Source organism: Aspergillus wentii (assembly GCF_001890725.1).
Source record: "Aspergillus wentii DTO 134E9 unplaced genomic scaffold ASPWEscaffold_9, whole genome shotgun sequence".
Taxonomy (NCBI): domain Eukaryota; kingdom Fungi; phylum Ascomycota; class Eurotiomycetes; order Eurotiales; family Aspergillaceae; genus Aspergillus; species Aspergillus wentii.
In genome coordinates, this window is record NW_024467840.1 from 1143536 (window position 1) to 1162665 (window position 19130).

Consider the following 19130-nt stretch of genomic DNA (forward strand, 5'->3'; position numbering starts at 1 on the left):
TGTCCGAGAGAAAAAGAGTTTTCCAACACATAAAAAAGGGGTATTTACAGCTTCCCACATATTGGTCAGCTTGTCATAAATGGTATCAACAGGGTGTATCAAATGAATCATCAATAGCAGAAGATAAAACCAGCTCTTCCGTCATGGGTCATAACATAAATCTTCGCTGCTTCATATGTCTCAAAATCCGAAATAAAAGGAAAGGAAAAGAAAAGGGTAGATCGAAGGCATCTAGAAGCGACCATAAGGCTGCGATGGCGGTTGGGGTGAGTACGCTCGCACGGGTGCTGGTCCTCCGTGGTCATTCGAAGGTGTAATATTTGATGGGTTGAAGGCGGCATATCCAGGCGAGCTGGGGGTCTGGCTGCGAGATTCGACTGGATTCGAATTCAATGTCGGGTTAAACGCGGCATAGCCGGTCTGCTGGGGCTGAGGAGTTGCGCTGGGGTTGTATGGAGTATACGACCTTGCAGTGTACGCATCTGGGCTCACGCTTGGTGGTGGTCTAGGCGTCGCACTTTGAGTGGCTGGAGTAAAAGACCTCTCGCTGTAGCCAGCTTGGTAAGGGTCGACTGGCGGCGTTGATCGAGATATTGCACTGTGGGGCCCTGGAGTAAATGATCTCTCGCTGTAGCCAGGATTGATCGCTGGGGTAGATCGGGAAGATGCACTCTGGGGTGCTGGAGTGAAAGATCGATCACTGTAACCGGCTTGGTAAGGGTCGATCGCTGGCGTTGATCGAGATATTGCGCTTTGAGGTCCCGGAGTAAAAGATCTCTCGCTATATCCAGGCTGGTAGGTGTTTAGCGGTGGCAGCGGGGGAGGCGTTGCACTATGGCTAGCCGGAGAGAAGGTTCGAGCAGGAGATGGCGTATCGGAAACAGCTACTCCAGGAGTCATTGATCGTGCATGAGGGTCATTCGCCGGCGTGTAGGTACGGTAGGGAGTACCAGATCGAGAGTTCTGAGGCGGGTAAGCACCATATGGATTTTGAGCTTCGTTTTGGTATCGATATCCTGCTGCTGGAGTCGCCCGGGCCGACCCGTTGATGGATGACGGGGGAGCAGGAGTAAACCGTGGCTGGGTAGTGCCTGGTCTTGACATGGGTGTATTCGTACGCGTCGCAGACGTGGGAATATTGCTAGGCAAAGGGGGCACCGGTGGTGCGGGTGAAGATCCACGGTCAAGAGGACTGTATGCCGTAGCGGCACTTCCACTCATTGAAGCTGATTCCGAATACGCCGATGTCTGTGTCGTAGTTCGGCTCAGTGGTGGTTTCTCCATAGACCATGAGATTTCCGGCAGGGTAGGGTTCTGGTCAGGAGCTGCTGTCCCCGGGCGCGAAGTATACGGCGGCAGTGTTGTTTGCGTAGTGCTACGAGAGATCGTAGTGACGATGGGACCCTTGTCCGCATCAGTGCCTCCGAAGGATGGCAAGGTTGGTTTAGCATTCGCGCCCAAGTTCGGTTGTGTGGGTGCCATATTCTTCAGAGCAACTCCCTTGGCAAGCGCCTTGTTGACCTTTACACCCACAACACGCATAACTCGCTTGTTAATCTTTCGCCGGCAGTAGGTCTTCAAAGTGCCGTCCTCCGCAGGGATATGGTGGAACAAGAAGATGAGGTAAAGGACAACAGCGAGCATCAGCTTCAGCACTGACAATACCCAAATGACAAGTGTGAACAGCATACCGAACAGGACTACAGCCTGCCGGTCGTTATCTTCTGCCATGATCTTGATATTATTGAAGAATTGCGAGGCCCCAGAGCCGCCTTCGCTCGACGCGTTCTCTCCCCCAGGTAGCAAGTTCATTTGCATGACCGAATAAAGCGTAATGGCATTGACGACTTGGCGTGGTCCATCGGCAAAAACGGTGTTCATCCAGGCTATAGAAGTCAGTGAGTTATATACAATCAAGACAAAGGGAACTTACACTCAAAAGAAAAGTACGCAAACAGAGCAACGTACTCGGCTCCTTTCTTACTCTTGGTCAACTCAGCGAAAACCAGGAACCTTCTCCATCCACGACCCTTCTTCCCCATGCGAATACTCTGAACACGCATGGCAAGAGAGTCCAAGTAACTTTGTGCAATGCTTCTGGAGCGGATGGCACGGATGGCACGTGCCCATCGAAAAACCAGCAAAACGAAAGAGATGATGATACAGATGGCGAAAATCCATCTCGACACATTGAAAGGAATGGCAGGCTCAATTTGACCAGCCCATCGAGAGAACGCCAGGAGATTGACGGCAGTAAATGTATCCACTCCATACACAGCCAGCGACACGATAAGGAATATCCACAGCCATATGTACGAGAAAACAGCCAGACACGATTCGGACTTGAAATCACCGATATTCTAAAAGCCAAGGGTTAGCATTCGCCCCCTGGAAGGTACTCGGTCGCTCAATGCCAAACCTACCACATGGTCCCATTTCTCCTCAGAGAAGCTTCCCTTTTCACGATCTCCACAGCACAGCATATTGCTAGTCGACCTGGGCCTGCCAGGTATCAAAGCTCCCAGAGCGACAAAAGAATGACGATATCAAGGAGAGCAGGTATAAAGTTCGTTTCGTTCGACTCCGTCGGACCAGCCGGGCGAAGACGCGATCGCAAAGTAAGCGAACAAATCCAAAGATAGCAACGAATTGGCCAGAGACTCGAAATATAATAAACCCAACCTCGGGCCTTTTCTTCTGTAAAGAGCGACAGCGGCAAATAGATAAAAATTTTTGTTTGATCGGCGACTGACGAGGATCACTGGCGCATAACCGTTTGGGGTATTTTAAGCCGTGGGCGAGTGGGATACAGATAAGGGGGCAGAGTGAAGGATACGGCGCCAAATCACCCAACGAGGATCAGAACCAGCGACCCATTTGATTGCGACGATGTCGCAGTTTTTTATGCAGTCGATATGCAAGAACTTGCCCACGATTACCTCGAATCGTGCCAAGATAGGGGTTGGTGGCTTGCGAGCGCGCGTAAGTATTTTGCGCAGGCGGGAATAGATGGAGATTGCGGGGGCTCGGAGAGTTGAGACACGAGGATAAGAAAGGAAAAGAAAAGGAATGGAATGGGGGAAAAGGAGAGCAGAGGGTGACAAAAGAAGGAATGCGACAATGTCAACAAGGACAACAATAGCAAGGAAAGGAATGGATAATGACTGAATGAATGAATGGTGAATGGGAGATGAAACATGGAGAGAATGAAAAAGAGGGCTGAAGGAGGAGTTCTTCTGGACAGCTGAAACAGGCTAAAAAGAGCAGCGCCAAAGGCTCATATAGAATGCCATTCGTATTTCATTTACGGTCGGCCTGTTTAATTTCTTTATATTGGCCTTGTCTCTGCTCATTTATGCTGTTTTTTTCTTTAGAATTCGATTATTTATGCCTTTATGTCTACTTCGTATACTTATCTAGTGATTGTTCGACTTCACACGGTCCTATCTGGGATCTATGCGTGTATCCATAGCGACATGACAGCAGCCAAAGACCCTGAAACTATTCGAAACACTCAAAAGGCTCAAATACTCCAATAAATTCTCCATAAAGCGATGAATCTCAATTGCGGTCCCAATTGTAAAGAATGCGCCTTCATATCTGGGATTATCACGGCCGTAGGAATACATGTGATTGGCCAATCCGACCTCGGTTACTCAAAGTCAACTTCAACTTCATCGCAACTGTGACACTGTCCAACGCATCGTCGTCGCTGAGATGCTGATGCCATGACTAATATGATATGCTTGATTATAACCTATTTTATCTAGGACATCAATTACTATTCACCATGCTCTTCTCAGGATCCAGATGTTAACCAAGGCTTCATCTCCTTCGATCGTACTCGGTGCTGTAGACTTTGAGCTTCAGTCTTCTCAGTCGTTGATCGTATCTACAAGATCTCATACGGTCTACAGATAAAGGTAATGCCTGGTTTGCGCAAGATATCCCATTGCGATTCAAATAACGCAGCCGTAACGAAGCAAGACTTTTGCATGCAAGAAAGAAAAAACGACGCGATGGTCCCGATGAAGAGGAGGAAAGAGGAAAAGAAAAGAAAAGCAAGGGCGCAGTACTTTGTACACAAATAAAAAAAACTCGACTCGATATACGAGGAGAAAAAAAAAAAGAAAGAAAACAAAACAGGACAAAACGCCCAAACCAACTCCAACCGAGTAAGAAGAAAGAAGAAAGAAGAAAAGAAAAGCAAGAACACGAGCTTGCAAAGATTTCGACTATGACTTCTTGTCAGCCAATCCGACTCCAACGAGACAGGCCCAGATCCCCAGTCTTACCAGATTGTAGATAGAATTCGTGCTTTGCGATGACGGAGGGCGGCGACGGTTTCCGAACGATGGTTTTCAGATGAGATTTAACTGTTGCACCACGATATCATTAGCATATGCACTGTCATCGACCGGTTGTTTCTCACTCGCCAGTGGTCTTCCGCTGTGAAGCAATCCGTCAGAGGTCATCGACAGCGAGGGTACCATGACCCCGAAGCAGACGTGTGCTGTCCCATAAGGGACCCCAAGCCCACCCACCGGCACACGCCTACTGCAGGGTGTCGCCATGGCCCTGCAATCTGTTATCACGCAGTCAAAACAACCAGATTCCCGTGTAGATACCTTCCCGATTCGATCGGAACAGCGGGTTCCATGAGCTTGTCTCGACATCGCGGTTGTCTGGACGAGGAAAGCTGTTAGCATGCAATCGAAAAGGCAGACAGTTGGATGGATGTCTTACCAAACGGACCAACACGCGAACTTGTCCTGATGTGTCGAGATCTCGATGCCGCGGTAACCTGAACCCCCACAGTTGTTAGCATGCAATCGACAGACCAGTTGGATGGATGCTCTTACCAAGCGGATCAACCACACGAACTGCCACAACCCCCGTCCAGCAGCGCAGGTTCCCAAAGGGACCCAAGCCACAACCCACCACGATGCGTGCCAGACGGGGGGTCTCTCTCCAAACCGGGTGCACCGAAAACACAAATGCAGATTCCCATACGGGACCCAAAGCCACAACCCACCACCTACGATGTGATTCGGAAACACGACACCCCAAATCCCCCGAAAAAACCAATCCCGGAGACCAAACTCCCACCACCAATTGCAGTATCACATGTCCCAAAAAGGGGACCCCAAGCCGCACCCACCTGCGAGCACTGCAAAAAACGAAACCCCGTCACGGTAATGCAAACTTTGGCCTCGATTCAGAAACACTGCTCAAGAACCACGAACCCGTTGCCGTAGAGGTAAATCCCCCAGGCCGGGACCAGTGGGAGAACAAGTCCCGTAGGAAATCAAGGACGAGCAAGCGGACTTCGGGGCACCGGTCGACGGGGACTGACGGCGTTGGACATGGAAATCCGGAGCTTTTGGTTGTCAGCCTCCAGCTCACGGCACCGTTTGTCCCACCGCAGTTGATCCTCCGTTCGGGCTCTCCGTTCCTTGTCAAGGGCAGTCCGAAGCTTCTCAAAATTCGCTTTTATCGCGGCGTTGTCGGATGGTTGGGCGGCGCCCGGCTGGGCGAGCTGTAGCTTGAGGGCGTTAATCTCCCCCTGCTGTTGGGCGACAAGCACCTCCTTCTGTTGAAGGGCGGTTGAGATAGACCCCAAGTTGCCGGTTTGCCGCTTGGGAATCTCTTGAGCGCTGTCCCTCAGCTCCCACTTGGACAGACGATGTTCAAGAATGCCAATGGCATTCTTGTAAGCCATCGCTTCCTCGTGGCTCCGCTGCGCATCCCGCATGGCCATGCCGATTTTGCTCTGCAGATCCTCCACCTCCTCACGGAGGCTTGAGACTTGCGTCCTAGCTTCGGTCGCGGCAGCGCGTTCCTCGTCAAAGGCACGCTGGGTTCCGTCCACCGTTTGACGGAGGGCCCCTTCAGTCACCCGAGCCTGTGCAACAGACTGCTGGGCTTCCCCCAAGGCCTCATCCGTCGCCGATGTGGTGGCGTCCAATTGCTGTTGAAGGCTCATAACCTGTGCAATGGCCTCATCCCGCTCCTGCTGGAGTGTCGATAAAGCGACGTGAAGATGAGGGAGTTGGCCGGTCGAAGCCTGTAGGCTCTCGTACTCCCGTGTGATGTCCGCCTGCTCGCGGACGAGGGCCTGTTCGCGCACTCGGTCGTGCGAGGCTCGCAGCGCCGCGTATTGCGCAGCTTTGGCGGTGATTTGCTGCTCATGCGAGATTCGGAGCGCATCACACTCGGAGGAGATCTCTCGATTGCGGAGAGCGAGCTGGTGTCGCTCATTGTCGGTTTGGCGCAAACGTTCGAGAGATTGGTCGTACGAGGCTTTCAATACTTCGTACCTGGCGTTGGTTTCTTCGTTCTGCGTCGCGAGAACGACCAGTCGGTCGTGCGACGCCTTGAGTTCCGCGTACTTGCCGATTACCTCCTTGTTTTGGTCGGCAAGCTTGGAGTTTCGGAGCGCGAGATTCTGGCGGTCCGCTTCGACAAGCTGCTTCCGAGACTCTGCCGAAGCAAGAAGGTCTCGGAGAGCGACGAGCTCGTCATTGAGAAGCTGGATACGGGAGCTGAGCGCCTCGGTTGCGCCCTGCGAAGCTCCCTCCACCAGGTCCCTTTCGGCTAGCTGACGTTCTAGCTTGGCTGTCTTGACAGAAAGGGATCGCTCACACTCGCTGGCCACTCGGAGCTGCCCTCCGATCTGAATCACCTCCCTCCGGAGAGCGAAGATGGTTTCAGTATCATCGGACCGAATCTGCGAGAGTTGGGCATAATCGGATTTGAGTCTTTCAACCCAAGCCCAGCCCTCGTCACGGTGTTGCCGGATTCGCTCGAGCTCGTTGATTGTCGTGGCCAGGTGTGCTTTGATCTGGTCGATCTCGGCCTGGTAGGGCTCAAGAATCTTCCAGAGAGCAACCTCGGGCTCCTGGGCGGGGATCAGGGTGTTGCTGTTGGTGTTGTTGTCGGTCGTTTTGGCGACGGTTTGCTGGAAGTGGTCCCACGACCACGCCCCTAGCAGAGCGAGAAGAATCGTGGAGGCGACGAAAGCGAGGACGAGACAGTGGTGAACTTCACCATCGAAAAAGTGCTGCCAGTCGTCATAGGCAATCGCGCGCACTTGCAAAGCCGTCTCTTCGCCGAAGCAGTAGGCGGTTTCCAACCATTGGCTGCGGTCTTGACGGTATCCCAAATCGAAGCGGCGGAGAGCGTGCCAGCAGGCCGGGGACATCTCCACACTCGCTGTTCTCAGACCCGCGGATGCACCGTACAGGTACCAAGAGACAGGGAGCAGGAAACCGAAGTACATGGATGTCCCACAGATGAAAGCACCACTGACAATAGCCACCGTTGTCATCGGGCTGTTGAAAGGAAAGACCCAATCAAACACGAAGGCAACGAAGCAAACCAATCGACTATGGAGAATCGGCCTAGTAAGTCGTCCCTTGACGTCAAGAAGCATGGTTTGGAGACCCTGCCACGAACGAACGGCTAACAGCTGCCGAAGCAGCGAGGCAACACCGGTCAACACGGCTTGAAGAGAGAGGGCGAGCGACGACCCAGTGACCGAGAGCCATGGGGCGAGGTCACCCCAATATCCCGCCACGGCGCCGAGGAGGACCAACGCCGCGAAGAAGACGGCGGGCCCTGCCTTGAGATCGGCGATGAAGAAGTCGGCAAGGATATTGGAGGCCTCTGGCTCTAAGTCCTCTGGGTACATACGCCCAAACAAGAGCTGCTGCTCAAACAAAGTCGTCATTTTGAAGCTGACGAGAGAAAAGAGGAGAGATAAAGAAAGATGAAAAAACAGCTTGAAGCTGCAGCGGGATCTTGAAAGAAGATGATAATGAGTACCTGACTGGTGTGAAGAGGAGAAGAGAAGAAAGAGGAAGAGGAAGAGGAAGAAGAAAAAAGAGAGAGGGCGAGGGGGACAACAGAGGGAATGGAGTCACAGAATTCCCAGAAAGGCAACCCTGGGAAGAAAGTGGGGCATCTACGAGCGAATATCCAGTAAAGGTCAATGAGACGAGAGAGAATTCAGACAGTCAGGCCTTGTGCGAGGAAGCGAAACGGACATCTCCACCAGGTCGAGTCACAGGGTCTTTTTGATATCATCCAGACGGCAGAGATGAGGGAATTTCCGGGTGAATCGCCTCAAGTAACGCTACAAAGGGAAGAAGGGAGGGTTACTGTTACTATCAGGTGGGTCTCTGAGCTCAGTGAATGAGGTAGGAAAGATAACATTACGTTTGTCTCTACGAGAGGGATTCCAGAAAAGAAGAGGAAGAGGAAAGGAAGAGAAAGAAGAGAGGGGAGAAGAAGGAGGGGGAAGAGGGAATTTTTTTTCTGGTGAGATTGTCTGGCTCTTGATGCTTATATGGGAAGATATCCAATATCAAAATATCCACTGTTGTTGCTGGGGAAGAGGACGACATCAAAGACGATTTTGTTTGGTCTGCTCTGACATCCCACTACTACGGTAAGCTGAATTGGTTCTCTTTTAACCCTAGAAAATACTAACAGGTTCATTAAAAATACAAGCTTTATAAGAATAGTATAATCGGGTACTAGTTGCACTTTGTAGAACTTAATTAGGTTGGTGGAGCAAGAGATGAACCAGTGACAGATATATAAACAGCGTACAACCAGAGTACCTAGAGCTATTCCTCTTTAGCCAGAGTAGGACGTCCAAATCACCTCGGATATTTCCGATCTTACCATACTTTAATAGCTTCAAGTATTTTGGCTAGTAGTATTCAGTCCGATGAATCTGATACTGCAGAGCTAGTTCTGCATGTCGATTGTATTAGGGCTGAAGACATCCGTGCACTCAATATCAACTCCACATGCTGTTCGGTTGAAGATATATCCAAACAGCCAACAAGTCCATTTCCATCAACTGCAACTATTGTTGGATATTATGACTCTCTTTATAAGACATCTGTCTGCATCTAACATATCTAGATCACCAGCATTCCTGAATGTCTTCAGCAGCAGTGTGATGACTCAGCTTCCTCTGATTGGCCCAAACCCAATCGCCGCAAACACGGCCGATCCTCGCGTTTCTCCCTCTTTCTCTTTTTTCTCCCTGAGCATCAGCTTCGCTTCAGCTTCGCTTTAGCCCAGCTCCAGCTTCAATCCACTCTTTCTCATCTTCTGTGCGGGCTGTCTATCCTTTTACATCCGTGGTTTTCCCTTCTTTTTTCCTCTCTCCCCTGATCCGCCCTGGTCGCCTTATCTTTACCCGGATCACTCCATATAATAGGGAGACGTCATTTGCCCCGTCATCTTGCGCCGGCACTAGATCATCTCCGCAAGTTCGCCTATAAAGATGTCCGCCCAGTAATTCCATATCTGTTTCCTCTCCGCTTGCCCGCCTGTGATGGCTACGCCTTATTCGAACCGTTATCTGGCCACCCGGCCTGTTCTTCTTGGGTTCGCCAAACTCCTTGTCCTCTCTCTCTTGCCCCTCATCTCAGCCGCCCCGACCTTCAAGGGTTCCTCATCCTACAATAATAACAACAACAACTATGCTACCCGCTCCGAAGAGGGGACCGTCGATGACCCTCAGCTATGGCTGAATTTGGGTATCTCTGCCGCCCTCGTCCTGAGCGGTGGTGCGTTTGCCGGTCTGACAATTGCCTTGATGGGCCAGGTATGTCCTCCATGTGTTTGTTTGGTGTCACGGTGTTATTTGGAACCAATCGGGTCTAATCAAATTTCTTGATGCTGTGCAGGATGAGGTCTATCTGCAAGTCATTCAAACCTCCGGCGAAGCCCACGAAAGAAAAAATGCCGCTAGCGTGCTCAATCTCCTCAAGAAAGGAAAGCATTGGGTTCTCGTCACCCTCCTTCTCAGCAATGTCATCACCAACGAATCTCTGCCTATCGTCCTGGATCGAACCCTTGGAGGTGGTTGGCCTGCAGTTCTGGGGAGTACTGCTTTGATCGGTAAAACCATAGTCTCTGTCTTCTCGCTGTCTCCATGCTCATCGTTGTGTTTTTTCTAGTCATCTTCGGTGAAATCGTTCCTCAGTCGATATGTGTCCGCTACGGTCTTCCCATCGGTGCATGGATGGCCCCGTGTGTCCTGGCCCTGATGTATATCATGTCTCCCGTCGCCTGGCCTGTCGCCAAACTCCTTGATCGACTCCTGGGCGAAGACCATGGTACAATTTACAAAAAGGCTGGACTGAAGACGTTGGTCACATTGCACAAAACCTTGGGCGAGGCTGGAGAACAGCTCAACTCCGATGAAGTCACCATCATTAGTGCCGTCTTGGATTTGAAGGAAAAGGCAGTCGGTAGCATCATGACTCCGATGGAAGATGTCTTCACCATGTCGGCCGATACCGTTCTCGACGAGCACACCATGGATATGATTCTTTCGCAGGGATACTCTCGTATTCCAATCCATGCTCCAGATAACCCTATGAACTTTGTCGGTATGCTCCTCGTCAAGATGCTAATCACTTACGACCCGGAGGACGGCAAGCGGGTGCGTGACTTTGCCTTGGCTACCCTGCCCGAGACCCGCCCGGAGACAAGTTGCTTGGACATTGTCAACTTCTTCCAGGAGGGCAAGTCTCACATGGTTCTCGTATCTGAGTATCCCAGCGAGGATCGTGGAGTTTTGGGTGTTGTCACACTGGAAGATGTTATCGAGGAGCTGATTGGCGAGTAAGTTTGAAATCAGTGGATTTGGCTTGGTTTTCTTATTAACTCTTTTTCTAGAGAAATTATCGATGAATCAGATGTGTTCATCGATGTCCACAAGGCCATTCGACGAATGGCACCCGCCCCCAAGTCCCGGGTCCCCAAGGGGAAAATTGTGGAGGAGCCTCCTAGGATACCTGTTTCCGAAGGCCAGTTGATTAATACGGATATTGAACCTCAAACATCTAGAGCATCCAAGACTACGACTGAACGTCGCCGGAGCTCAGTCGAAGCGCCGCCTCCCCGTTTCCAGCTGCGCAAGCCTAGTACCAACAGGTTATCGGATTCAGCAGAAACATGGACCCAGCGAGGTGCCACAGATGAAATCCGCGAACATCTGAAGCACCTAGGACCATCCAACCTGGCAAGTCGTCCGCGGCAGACTCGATACCAAAACGTGAAAATCAAGCGAGCCAACAGCTCTCCCAGCCGATCCGCACAGACCGATATCGATTCTGGAGTGAGTAGGTCGGAATCCCAGTCTCGCCAAACCCCGGTATTGGACCTATCAGGGGGCATTGGAGCTGGGCTTCTGCAGTCCGCCGGGGTCGATGCTAAAGATGGAGCCTACGCAGTAAAGGTGGGCTACGGCACCATGGATGTCCCAACTGATCGACCCAAAGATGAGCCTGCCCTGGCCAAAGACGGCCCGCAGGTATCGATTCCAGAACCCGTCCACGAAGTACGTGAAGAGCATATCATCGAAAACGGACAGGGAAGTGAAGATGCTAGTCGGCGTTCCTCGGATTCTCAGTCTGGGGATCGTAAAGTCAGCGCCTATCTGCATCGTGGCCCGGCTCGTAGTGGCAGCATCACGGAGCAAGTGATTGATGTCAATGGGATCCGTAAAGTTGTCCTCCACACGACCAGCACCAGCTCATCAGATGCCGAAGCACGGGCTTCCCTCAAGCAGAAATCTCGCGCTCATCAAGACGGACAGGACGACGATGATGACAGGCCAGAAAACGCGAAACAAGGCTCGAATGCAACCAAGAAACGCCGTCGCCGACGAAAGCGCCATAACGCCTCCAGCAAGGCGTCCGAGGATCGTAAGGCAGAAGAGCAGCCTCTCTTATCATAATGACCTCCGGTCATTGTGAACTATCTGTCCCTTTGCCGTTCAAGGTGACGCTTGTTTCAAAACATATATTTCGTGCGCAATAAACAAAATATCTTCTAAAAGTCGAACCAATGTGTGTATGAATTACCGGCCTATGTTGATTCGGATTGTCATGAGATCAAAAGAACCGGGCGTGCCTTGTCTATGTCACCTCAAGTCGTATAACTTATTCTTCTTCTATTCTTCATGTCTATCTGTGTGTGAAGAGCCATATATTTCTACTGACTTTAGTCAATTTTATCTGTTTTACTATGCTATACCAAGACTATTATCTACTAGACTTTCTCCATCACACTTCAAACTAAAAGATATAAACATGATAACTTTTGTAATATTTGGTATTGTGAACCTCCCTCATCAATACATAGAGACCAATGTAACCAACTCCATAAACTAACTAGACTAAACTGAAAAAAGCCAGCCCCTTTGGGCAACCATGGCAAAGAGTAGAAAACCCCTCTATATAATTCATCGTCGTCATGACCATAAAAAACAGAACCGTAGACCATTTCCCAAAGTGAAAAGATTGAATAATTTTTTTTGTTTTGTGGACGAGTTCGTCTGGTATCGGGATGAGAGTTGATGAGTAGATCACTGGAGGAGAGGGTCCTATCGAGAGGGTTAGATATATTTGATACTGGGGATGAATGAAAATGTGGGGACTTACTCTGTAGTGCTTCTGGTGGTTGGCAGCTCTGTTGATGCGAGCGGTGTATCGAAGCTCCTGTCGTGTAGCCCTAGCTCTCTCCTTGCGTTCTGTTGTGGTCACGGCCTGTTTCTGAGCGTCCGAGGCACCAATCATGCCTGTTCCGCCATTGGCACGGCTGATGAGGGCACGGTTCTGGTTACGGCCTCTGGGTTTTTGTTCCTCTTCGATCTCTCCGTTTTCAATAGCCAATTGTCGGGCCTGGCGTTCTTCGGCTGTGGGGTAGTTGTGCAGGTTCTGGCGGAAGTAGCGGGCGAGCGAACGGTGGCCGACGCTGCGGCCGGAGGGCAGGTGAAGTTCGTAATCGGTTTGGTAGATGACGGGGGCCTTCTTGTGCGAGTCCATTTCATCCTCGTCGACGGAGGAGGCCGAAGTTTCGGTTTCCCAGCCGTCGCCTTCCTCATCGCCGTCTGAGACCTTCACTCCACCGGCCTCTGGAGAGTCGCTCATGGATTCGTCCTCGTCATCCTCGTATGTGCTTCGGAAGTCGTAGTATTGACCGATCTCGATTTGCTCCTCTTCAGTTTCAAAGGCAATCATGCAGTGACCCTTGTCGCGCATGTGGGTCCGGATGGCAGCGGGGCTGTTTTTAATAGCATGGCAGTAAAGACATTCGCTGTTCTCGTTGATCTTGCGGTAGAGATAGTGGACGAGGCCATCGATGTTGACGAGGTAATCCTTCTCTGGGATGAACATGCCATGGGTCTTGAGCATGTGGTCGGCATTCTCTTGGATATCCGAGGCCTCGTGGTTGCAGAAAAGACAGCGCGATGCAGAGTACTCTTCAACACCGGCAGTTTCTTCCATCTCCTCATCATTTTCTCCTTCTTCTTGGATGGTGGTTTTCTTGAGGTTGTCGGCGACCTTGGAAACATCGGCCTCGCCGTCGCGGGGCTTGTTGATGGGTTCTCCGAGGGAGAAGGTCGAGCTCATGACGGAAGCTGTGTCGTCGGCAGGCTCCTTGTTGGCCTTGGCTTGGCGAGACTTGTGCTTGGAACTCTTAACATGGTTCTGGAACGAGTTTTCGCTGAAGAAAGTCTTCTGGCAAGCGACGCATGTCTTTTCAAAGGATGCCTTGGCGGCGGCAGCGGTGGTTGAAGCTTTGGCGACGAGAACCTTTTCGTTGAACAATTCCTGGGGAACGGGGGGCAGAGAGACAATGCGACGCTTTACATTATACAAACTAGATAAAATGGTCTTAGTTATCTCATGTGTTGGCTGAAGAAAAGTAAAGGGAAACATACTGCCAGTCTCTGCGCATATGATCCCGCTGCGCATCGCTGCTGCGGAAAGCCACAAGGCAAGTGTTGCAGGTATAGGGAGCGGGTGCGGCTGAAGACATTTTTGTGAAAGTCTCTATCTTGCGGTCCGATAAAGAAAAAACGTGGTGGAGAGGAGGAGGATTGCCGTGATCGACGGCGGGAAAAAAGATCTGTTGTGTGATAAATACTCAAGCGGGGTATCGAAAGATTCGGTCGGATGCGATTGAGCGATAACAAAAGGTGATAAGAGGCAGATGAGAGAACTGTCCGGGGACACCTGCGTAGAAAGATGAAAAGAAGATGAAGATGAAGCCGAGACTGCCTAGTTATCGTCGCCTGATCCTCGCTGTGTCATTCTTAATAATCCAGCATCTCCGACTTTCTTCGAACCACACAAAATCCTCGTCTTTTCCTGTTTGGGCGGTGGCAATGACGTTAATCCACGTGACCTTATTGTACTACTTCCGCATTAGGGCTAGCGTTGCACTATCGGGATTATTAATGTTCCGCACTGAGTCAGCACCCGAGCCTTGGCACCTGAGGCTGCCGCCGCTAGTCACAGTGGCGGACCGGCGATGGCCCCGGATGATATCAGCCTCCAGGCCAAAGGACAGCGCTGTCATCACCACAACGCTTGCCTATTTCGACATTTGCTCCGCTCCAGTGTTACAGCAAACAGGCGAGATATTTAGGTTTGCTGTTATTCAGCGGATTAGGTATGCGCCCAGCTTGCGAACAATAAGATGACCAGGCTCCGCGGAGCTTCAGTGGGCTCTCCCGATGTTTCTCGGTCCTCTGGTGGCATCGACAGGCCACAGTTCCAACGATCGAAACTCCCTCCAAATGCCCCCGAAGTTATTGTACAAAATACCGTCGAAGTGTCGGATCCTTCCCAGGTTCTGCCGTGGTGTAGAGATGAACGACGGAGACAATTCAATCTACTAGTCCGCAGGTGAGTATCAACTGAGAATTGATACATCGCGGTAGGGCGAAACAAGAGCTAACCGTTTGTTCTACGATATGAAGGTACAAAAACCAGGTTCTCTATGGATGTCAGGATCCCGGCTGCCATACCCCAACTTGCGCCAGCTACCGGAGGAGGGTGACTGAAGGTCCTTTTCGCCGTTACACCGAGTTGAGTGCCCGAACACTGGCTTGTTACCTCGCGAGCTTGGACAATGCGGAGGATGGTCTTTGTCGGAACGCGCCTAGAGTCCCATCGGAATTTTTGGCACAAGATAATTCACGTCGATCGAAACGAAGAAGCCGCGTTCTTCCCGGACAAGATACAATCGCGGAACATGGCGAATCGTCGCGGTTAGATCATAATGGGGGTCGGGATAGTACCTCGACAGGCCAAACTCATATAGGAAAAGATACAGTCTCTTCAAACCTGACAGATGACCCTACGGCTGCTCGATCACCTCGCTCGGATACGCACACCCAACACGACGATGCACAGGATGATGATAATAATGCCGCAACGCACCAGATGAAAGATCCGAAGTCTTTTACTCAGAACCTGTTCGATACGTTGTCTTTACGAATGGTGGAATGGCTTCCTTTACGACGATCCCCAGAGAAATTTCAACCCGGCCCTGATCTCTCGTCCATTCGAACTCCCGGTCAGTCACCAAAACCGGGGGGCCGTTACAGCCAAGGGCACACGGGTGCAGAAAAACGACCAAATATGGGGCGTACAACCTCGCATAGCGGATCTACTGGAAGTGGTCCTAATACCCCGTCTACACGATTCTCGGGCGGCCAGCCTACGGCGGTGGAGGTGAAATTCCCAAATCAACAGGTTAAACGACTGTCGCTCACTGAGGTTGATCAGTGGCGTCCAAGTTCCAGATCAAGCCTTGAAGAAAAAGGTCGCCCGGAGCGCAAGCCAGCACGGAAACTCTCAGTCAACACGCATACAAGTACCAACGAGTTCGTCAGCATGCCTTCCCCACCGGCGTTGAAACATCGTCCGCAAAAGCACCGTGGGAGGATTGGGGATACAAATAGCATCTCCCTCCAAGAGGAGCACAAAAAGCCTAGACGCGTTTCTTGGGATGGCACGAAAGTCCTGAATGATGCCTTGTGTTTTGAGAATCAGGAAGAGCCAATTGTAGCTTCTCATGATCGGATTCCCTCAGAGGCGCAGTCTCCCAGCGAATCCAAGCCTAGACGTAAAAGTCAACGCCATAAACGCAATACCACCTCTACCGTCCAGACAGTCACGCATCTCACTAGTGAAATAGTTGAAGGGTTAGGGCAGATGATGGTTCAGTCTGAAGAAGAAGCACAAACATGGCGAGACGAGCTGGCCTCTATGGAGTCTGCTGGTAACTTTGAAGATTCAGAGTGGCACTTTGCGACACCCCGTCAGCGCCAAGTATTTGCATTTGTTGCCCAAACTGTGTTCTATACCCTAGGTAGTGCGAAGCAGGTTCTGCACTCCTTTCGAAAAGAAACGCAAGACCCGGTTGAAACGAAGCAAAAAGCGACGAATACTTCCTTGGATTTTCAACAATTGCAATCATCTCTACGCAGGCTTTTCACTATCTGCCCATGGGATATTGCTTTGCACAGCTTGTGGAGCTCATTGGAGAAGTTATTCGTTCCCCCTAAGGAATTGTCGACCTCAGGCAGACAGTCGCGCCGCTCATCAACCAATTCAACCATGGGAGTGTCTGTATCTGCTCCCATAGTTACTCGTCGAGCATCCGACTCAGGGAATGAACATGTTACCGATTCCAATGCCGCCGATATTGCAACAGTCACCTTACTCGCATTAATCAGCGCTATTCCGCAAATAGATGCGCAAACCTGGCGAGGAATAATCCAAATGCGCGGTATTGGGGCTGTGACTTCAAATGCCGAAATCCAAAAACTCCCTACATCAAGTGCTCGATTGATTGTTGAGGTCACCGACAAGTTGGAGCATGAATTGGCTCTCCGGTTGATGAACCGCTTGGTGCGCGCTCTTACCGCTCGGGTGGTGTTTCATGAGATTTCAAAAACTCGTCAACCTTATACACACGAGTCTATCAAGCAGAATAAGACCAGTGTCCTGGATCTGCTTGTGAACAATCTCAGCAAGTATCATGGTTCATCGGCAGCTGAAGTGGATGCCTCTACTCCGCAATCGCCAGGTGCTCCAGCTCTAATCGCCGAGTGGATTCGCACTCTCTTGCTCAGGGAGTGGGACGGTAACCCCGAAATTTCCAGAAGCAGTGCTGTTGGAGGCGCGGTGCAGATACTCTCCTCATTGTACAAGGAACGTAACCGACTGGGTCTTGTTCCGGAAGATTTCCACACACCGTTTCTTGCGGAGAGGTTGGACCCTTTGGAGATGCCCGTGGAGTGGCTGGAAAGTTTGTCGAATAACAAAACCATGCACCTGCTGTCATATTCGTTCCTTTTCCCTCCTTCATCACTGGTCATTTACTTCCGCGCTCTCAATTATTCAGTCATGTCCCGATACTACGAATCCGCGATGACTACTACAAGACACGTGACGCAGACTGCATTTGGAACCATCCCCGTTCATGACGATGTAAGTTTGTTGGCACGAATGAAGACATCCATGTCGACATACCTTGTGCTCGTCGTGCGTCGTGACAATGTTGTCACCGACTCCCTCAATCAGCTATGGCGACGTGAGAAGCGAGAGCTGATGCGTCCATTGAAGGTGCAAATGGGAATGGACGAAGGCGAGGAGGGTCTTGATCATGGTGGTGTTCAGCAAGAATTTTTCCGAGTGCTCATGGCAGAAGCGTTGGACCCAGCCTACGGCATGTTCACAATGGATGCCCGGACACGCAACTCGTGGTTTCAGCCAGGTTCGTGGGAGCCGCTGTACAAGTTCGAGCTTCTCGGACTCCTGATGTCTCTTGCGGTCTACAATGGTTTGACTCTTCCGGTGACTTTCCCAATTGCATTTTATCGCAAATTGCTGGGGCTCAAGGTGAAGCAGCTAGATCAGATCCAGGATGGCTGGCCCGAGCTTACCAGAGGTCTTGGAGACCTGTTGACATGGCAAGATGGCGATGTGGGCGATATCTTCATGCGGACATATGAATTTAGCTTCGAGGCCTTTGGGAGTGTCGAGACGGTTGACATGCAACGAGTTGACAGAGACGCCGTGTGGCCTTTGCCGTCTAGGGCCATGCAGTCCGGAGGCCGGCCAGCGCTTTCGACGGCGTGGTCAGAGGTGCCGCACTATAAGGACCATCTGGATATGAGTCCTCCATCATCGCTGGCGGCGACGGCAGCCGATCTCGCTTCCCGCGCATCCTCGTCCCACGGAGACCTGGCGAAATCCGTAGATTTTTCGATCCCTCTCCAGTCACCCACTCCACCATCAGACGAAGCTTGCCTTGTGACCAACGCCAATCGACACCAGTTTGTCAAAGACTACATCTTTTGGCTGACGGACAAGTCAATTCGCGCTCAATTCGAGGCATTTGCGCGGGGATTCTACACATGCCTTGATCGATCGGCCCTGTCGATATTTACACCGGAGGCTCTGAAGACCGTGGTGGAAGGAATCCAGGAGATTGACATGAAAGAGTTAGAGCGCCATGCAAGATATGAGGGTGGCTTTGGACCCAACCACCCTGTAATTTGTGACTTTTGGAATATAGTCCAGGGTTACTCAGCCGAAAAGAAGGCGCAGCTGTTGGAGTTTGTCACGGCCAGTGATCGTATTCCAGTCAATGGGATTTCGAGCATCATGTTTGTTATCCAAAAGAACGGCGTGGGTGATGCTGTAAGTTCTCTGTCAATTTCTGTTGACATCATTGCTGACCGTTCTAGCGCCTTCCGACCAGTTTGACCTGTTTTGGCCGGCTCCTCCTGTCGGAGTATTCGTCGAGGGATGTTTTGGAAGAGAAGCTGAACAAGGCGCTAGAGAACGCCCGGGGATTTGGCGTTGCATGAGACTGCATTGCATTGGTTTCGGGATTTATTCTTAATAAAAGCGATAATTGGTTGGATCAAGTTCGGTCGATGACTATGGATTTTGCATCCTGTGTTGGCAGCGTAATTGCGGGCGTACTATAGAATACCCTAGATGTGCATTGTTAGTATATATACATACACACATTCACTCAGAATAAGCAAATTCTCTCGTGAAGCTATTCGTAATCGATACTCGTCAAACCTGCCAGGGATGCTCTCGGAGTACTTTTCCCCGGACTGTAGCGTCTTCGCTTGTGTGGGGGTGGGATGAGATTGTCTTCATTTAAAAATCTTTAATATCACGCGGACCTAGATGTTATAATTATTTCTCAGCTCTTGTGCATCATCTTGAATCTCCGAGGGGGTAGGTGCAAGCAGCTTAGGTACTCCGTGATCGCCA

The 19130-nt window shown here is 50.9% G+C and overlaps 7 protein-coding genes across 7 annotated transcripts; 3 read left to right on the plus strand and 4 right to left on the minus strand.

Annotated features, from left to right (window-relative positions):
• Positions 1 to 231: 231 nt before the first annotated feature.
• ASPWEDRAFT_120274 (uncharacterized protein) lies at positions 232 to 2483 on the minus strand (the record flags this gene model as incomplete). The annotated part of the gene is made up of 4 exons (XM_040828977.1): positions 232 to 572; positions 834 to 1886; positions 1934 to 2360; positions 2424 to 2483. The coding sequence occupies 4 exons, from the start codon at positions 2481 to 2483 to the stop codon at positions 232 to 234; spliced, it is 1881 nt and encodes a 626-aa protein (XP_040684196.1).
• A 1214-nt stretch (positions 2484 to 3697) lies between these two features.
• ASPWEDRAFT_716852 (uncharacterized protein) lies at positions 3698 to 5008 on the minus strand. The gene is made up of 3 exons (XM_040839195.1): positions 4433 to 5008; positions 4296 to 4376; positions 3698 to 4235 (listed from the first exon to the last, which is right to left on the minus strand). Exons 1-3 carry the CDS (start codon positions 4707 to 4709, stop codon positions 3826 to 3828), a joined length of 768 nt encoding a protein of 255 aa, XP_040684197.1. The 5' UTR covers positions 4710 to 5008; the 3' UTR covers positions 3698 to 3825.
• ASPWEDRAFT_177174 (uncharacterized protein) lies at positions 4827 to 5258 on the plus strand (the record flags this gene model as incomplete). The annotated part of the gene is made up of 1 exon (XM_040831619.1): positions 4827 to 5258. The coding sequence occupies one exon, from the start codon at positions 4827 to 4829 to the stop codon at positions 5256 to 5258; it is 432 nt and encodes a 143-aa protein (XP_040684198.1).
• On the minus strand, positions 5009 to 7980 carry ASPWEDRAFT_716851 (uncharacterized protein). Its single transcript, XM_040839194.1, has one exon. It carries the CDS (start codon positions 7730 to 7732, stop codon positions 5309 to 5311), a length of 2424 nt encoding a protein of 807 aa, XP_040684199.1. The 5' UTR covers positions 7733 to 7980; the 3' UTR covers positions 5009 to 5308.
• Positions 7981 to 9072: 1092 nt separating this feature from the next.
• Positions 9073 to 11946, plus strand: ASPWEDRAFT_46126 (putative DUF21 and CBS domain protein (Mam3)). Its single transcript, XM_040836695.1, has 4 exons — positions 9073 to 9628; positions 9711 to 9924; positions 9984 to 10653; positions 10708 to 11946. Exons 1-4 carry the CDS (start codon positions 9356 to 9358, stop codon positions 11768 to 11770), a joined length of 2220 nt encoding a protein of 739 aa, XP_040684200.1. The 5' UTR covers positions 9073 to 9355; the 3' UTR covers positions 11771 to 11946.
• A 273-nt stretch (positions 11947 to 12219) lies between these two features.
• Positions 12220 to 14160, minus strand: ASPWEDRAFT_46128 (putative C2H2 finger domain protein). The gene is made up of 3 exons (XM_040836697.1): positions 13760 to 14160; positions 12477 to 13698; positions 12220 to 12418 (listed from the first exon to the last, which is right to left on the minus strand). Exons 1-3 carry the CDS (start codon positions 13855 to 13857, stop codon positions 12401 to 12403), a joined length of 1338 nt encoding a protein of 445 aa, XP_040684201.1. The 5' UTR covers positions 13858 to 14160; the 3' UTR covers positions 12220 to 12400.
• A 222-nt stretch (positions 14161 to 14382) lies between these two features.
• ASPWEDRAFT_164773 (HECT domain protein) lies at positions 14383 to 18933 on the plus strand. Its single transcript, XM_040829890.1, has 3 exons — positions 14383 to 14729; positions 14804 to 18539; positions 18587 to 18933. Exons 1-3 carry the CDS (start codon positions 14521 to 14523, stop codon positions 18707 to 18709), a joined length of 4068 nt encoding a protein of 1355 aa, XP_040684202.1. The 5' UTR covers positions 14383 to 14520; the 3' UTR covers positions 18710 to 18933.
• Positions 18934 to 19130: the final 197 nt, after the last annotated feature.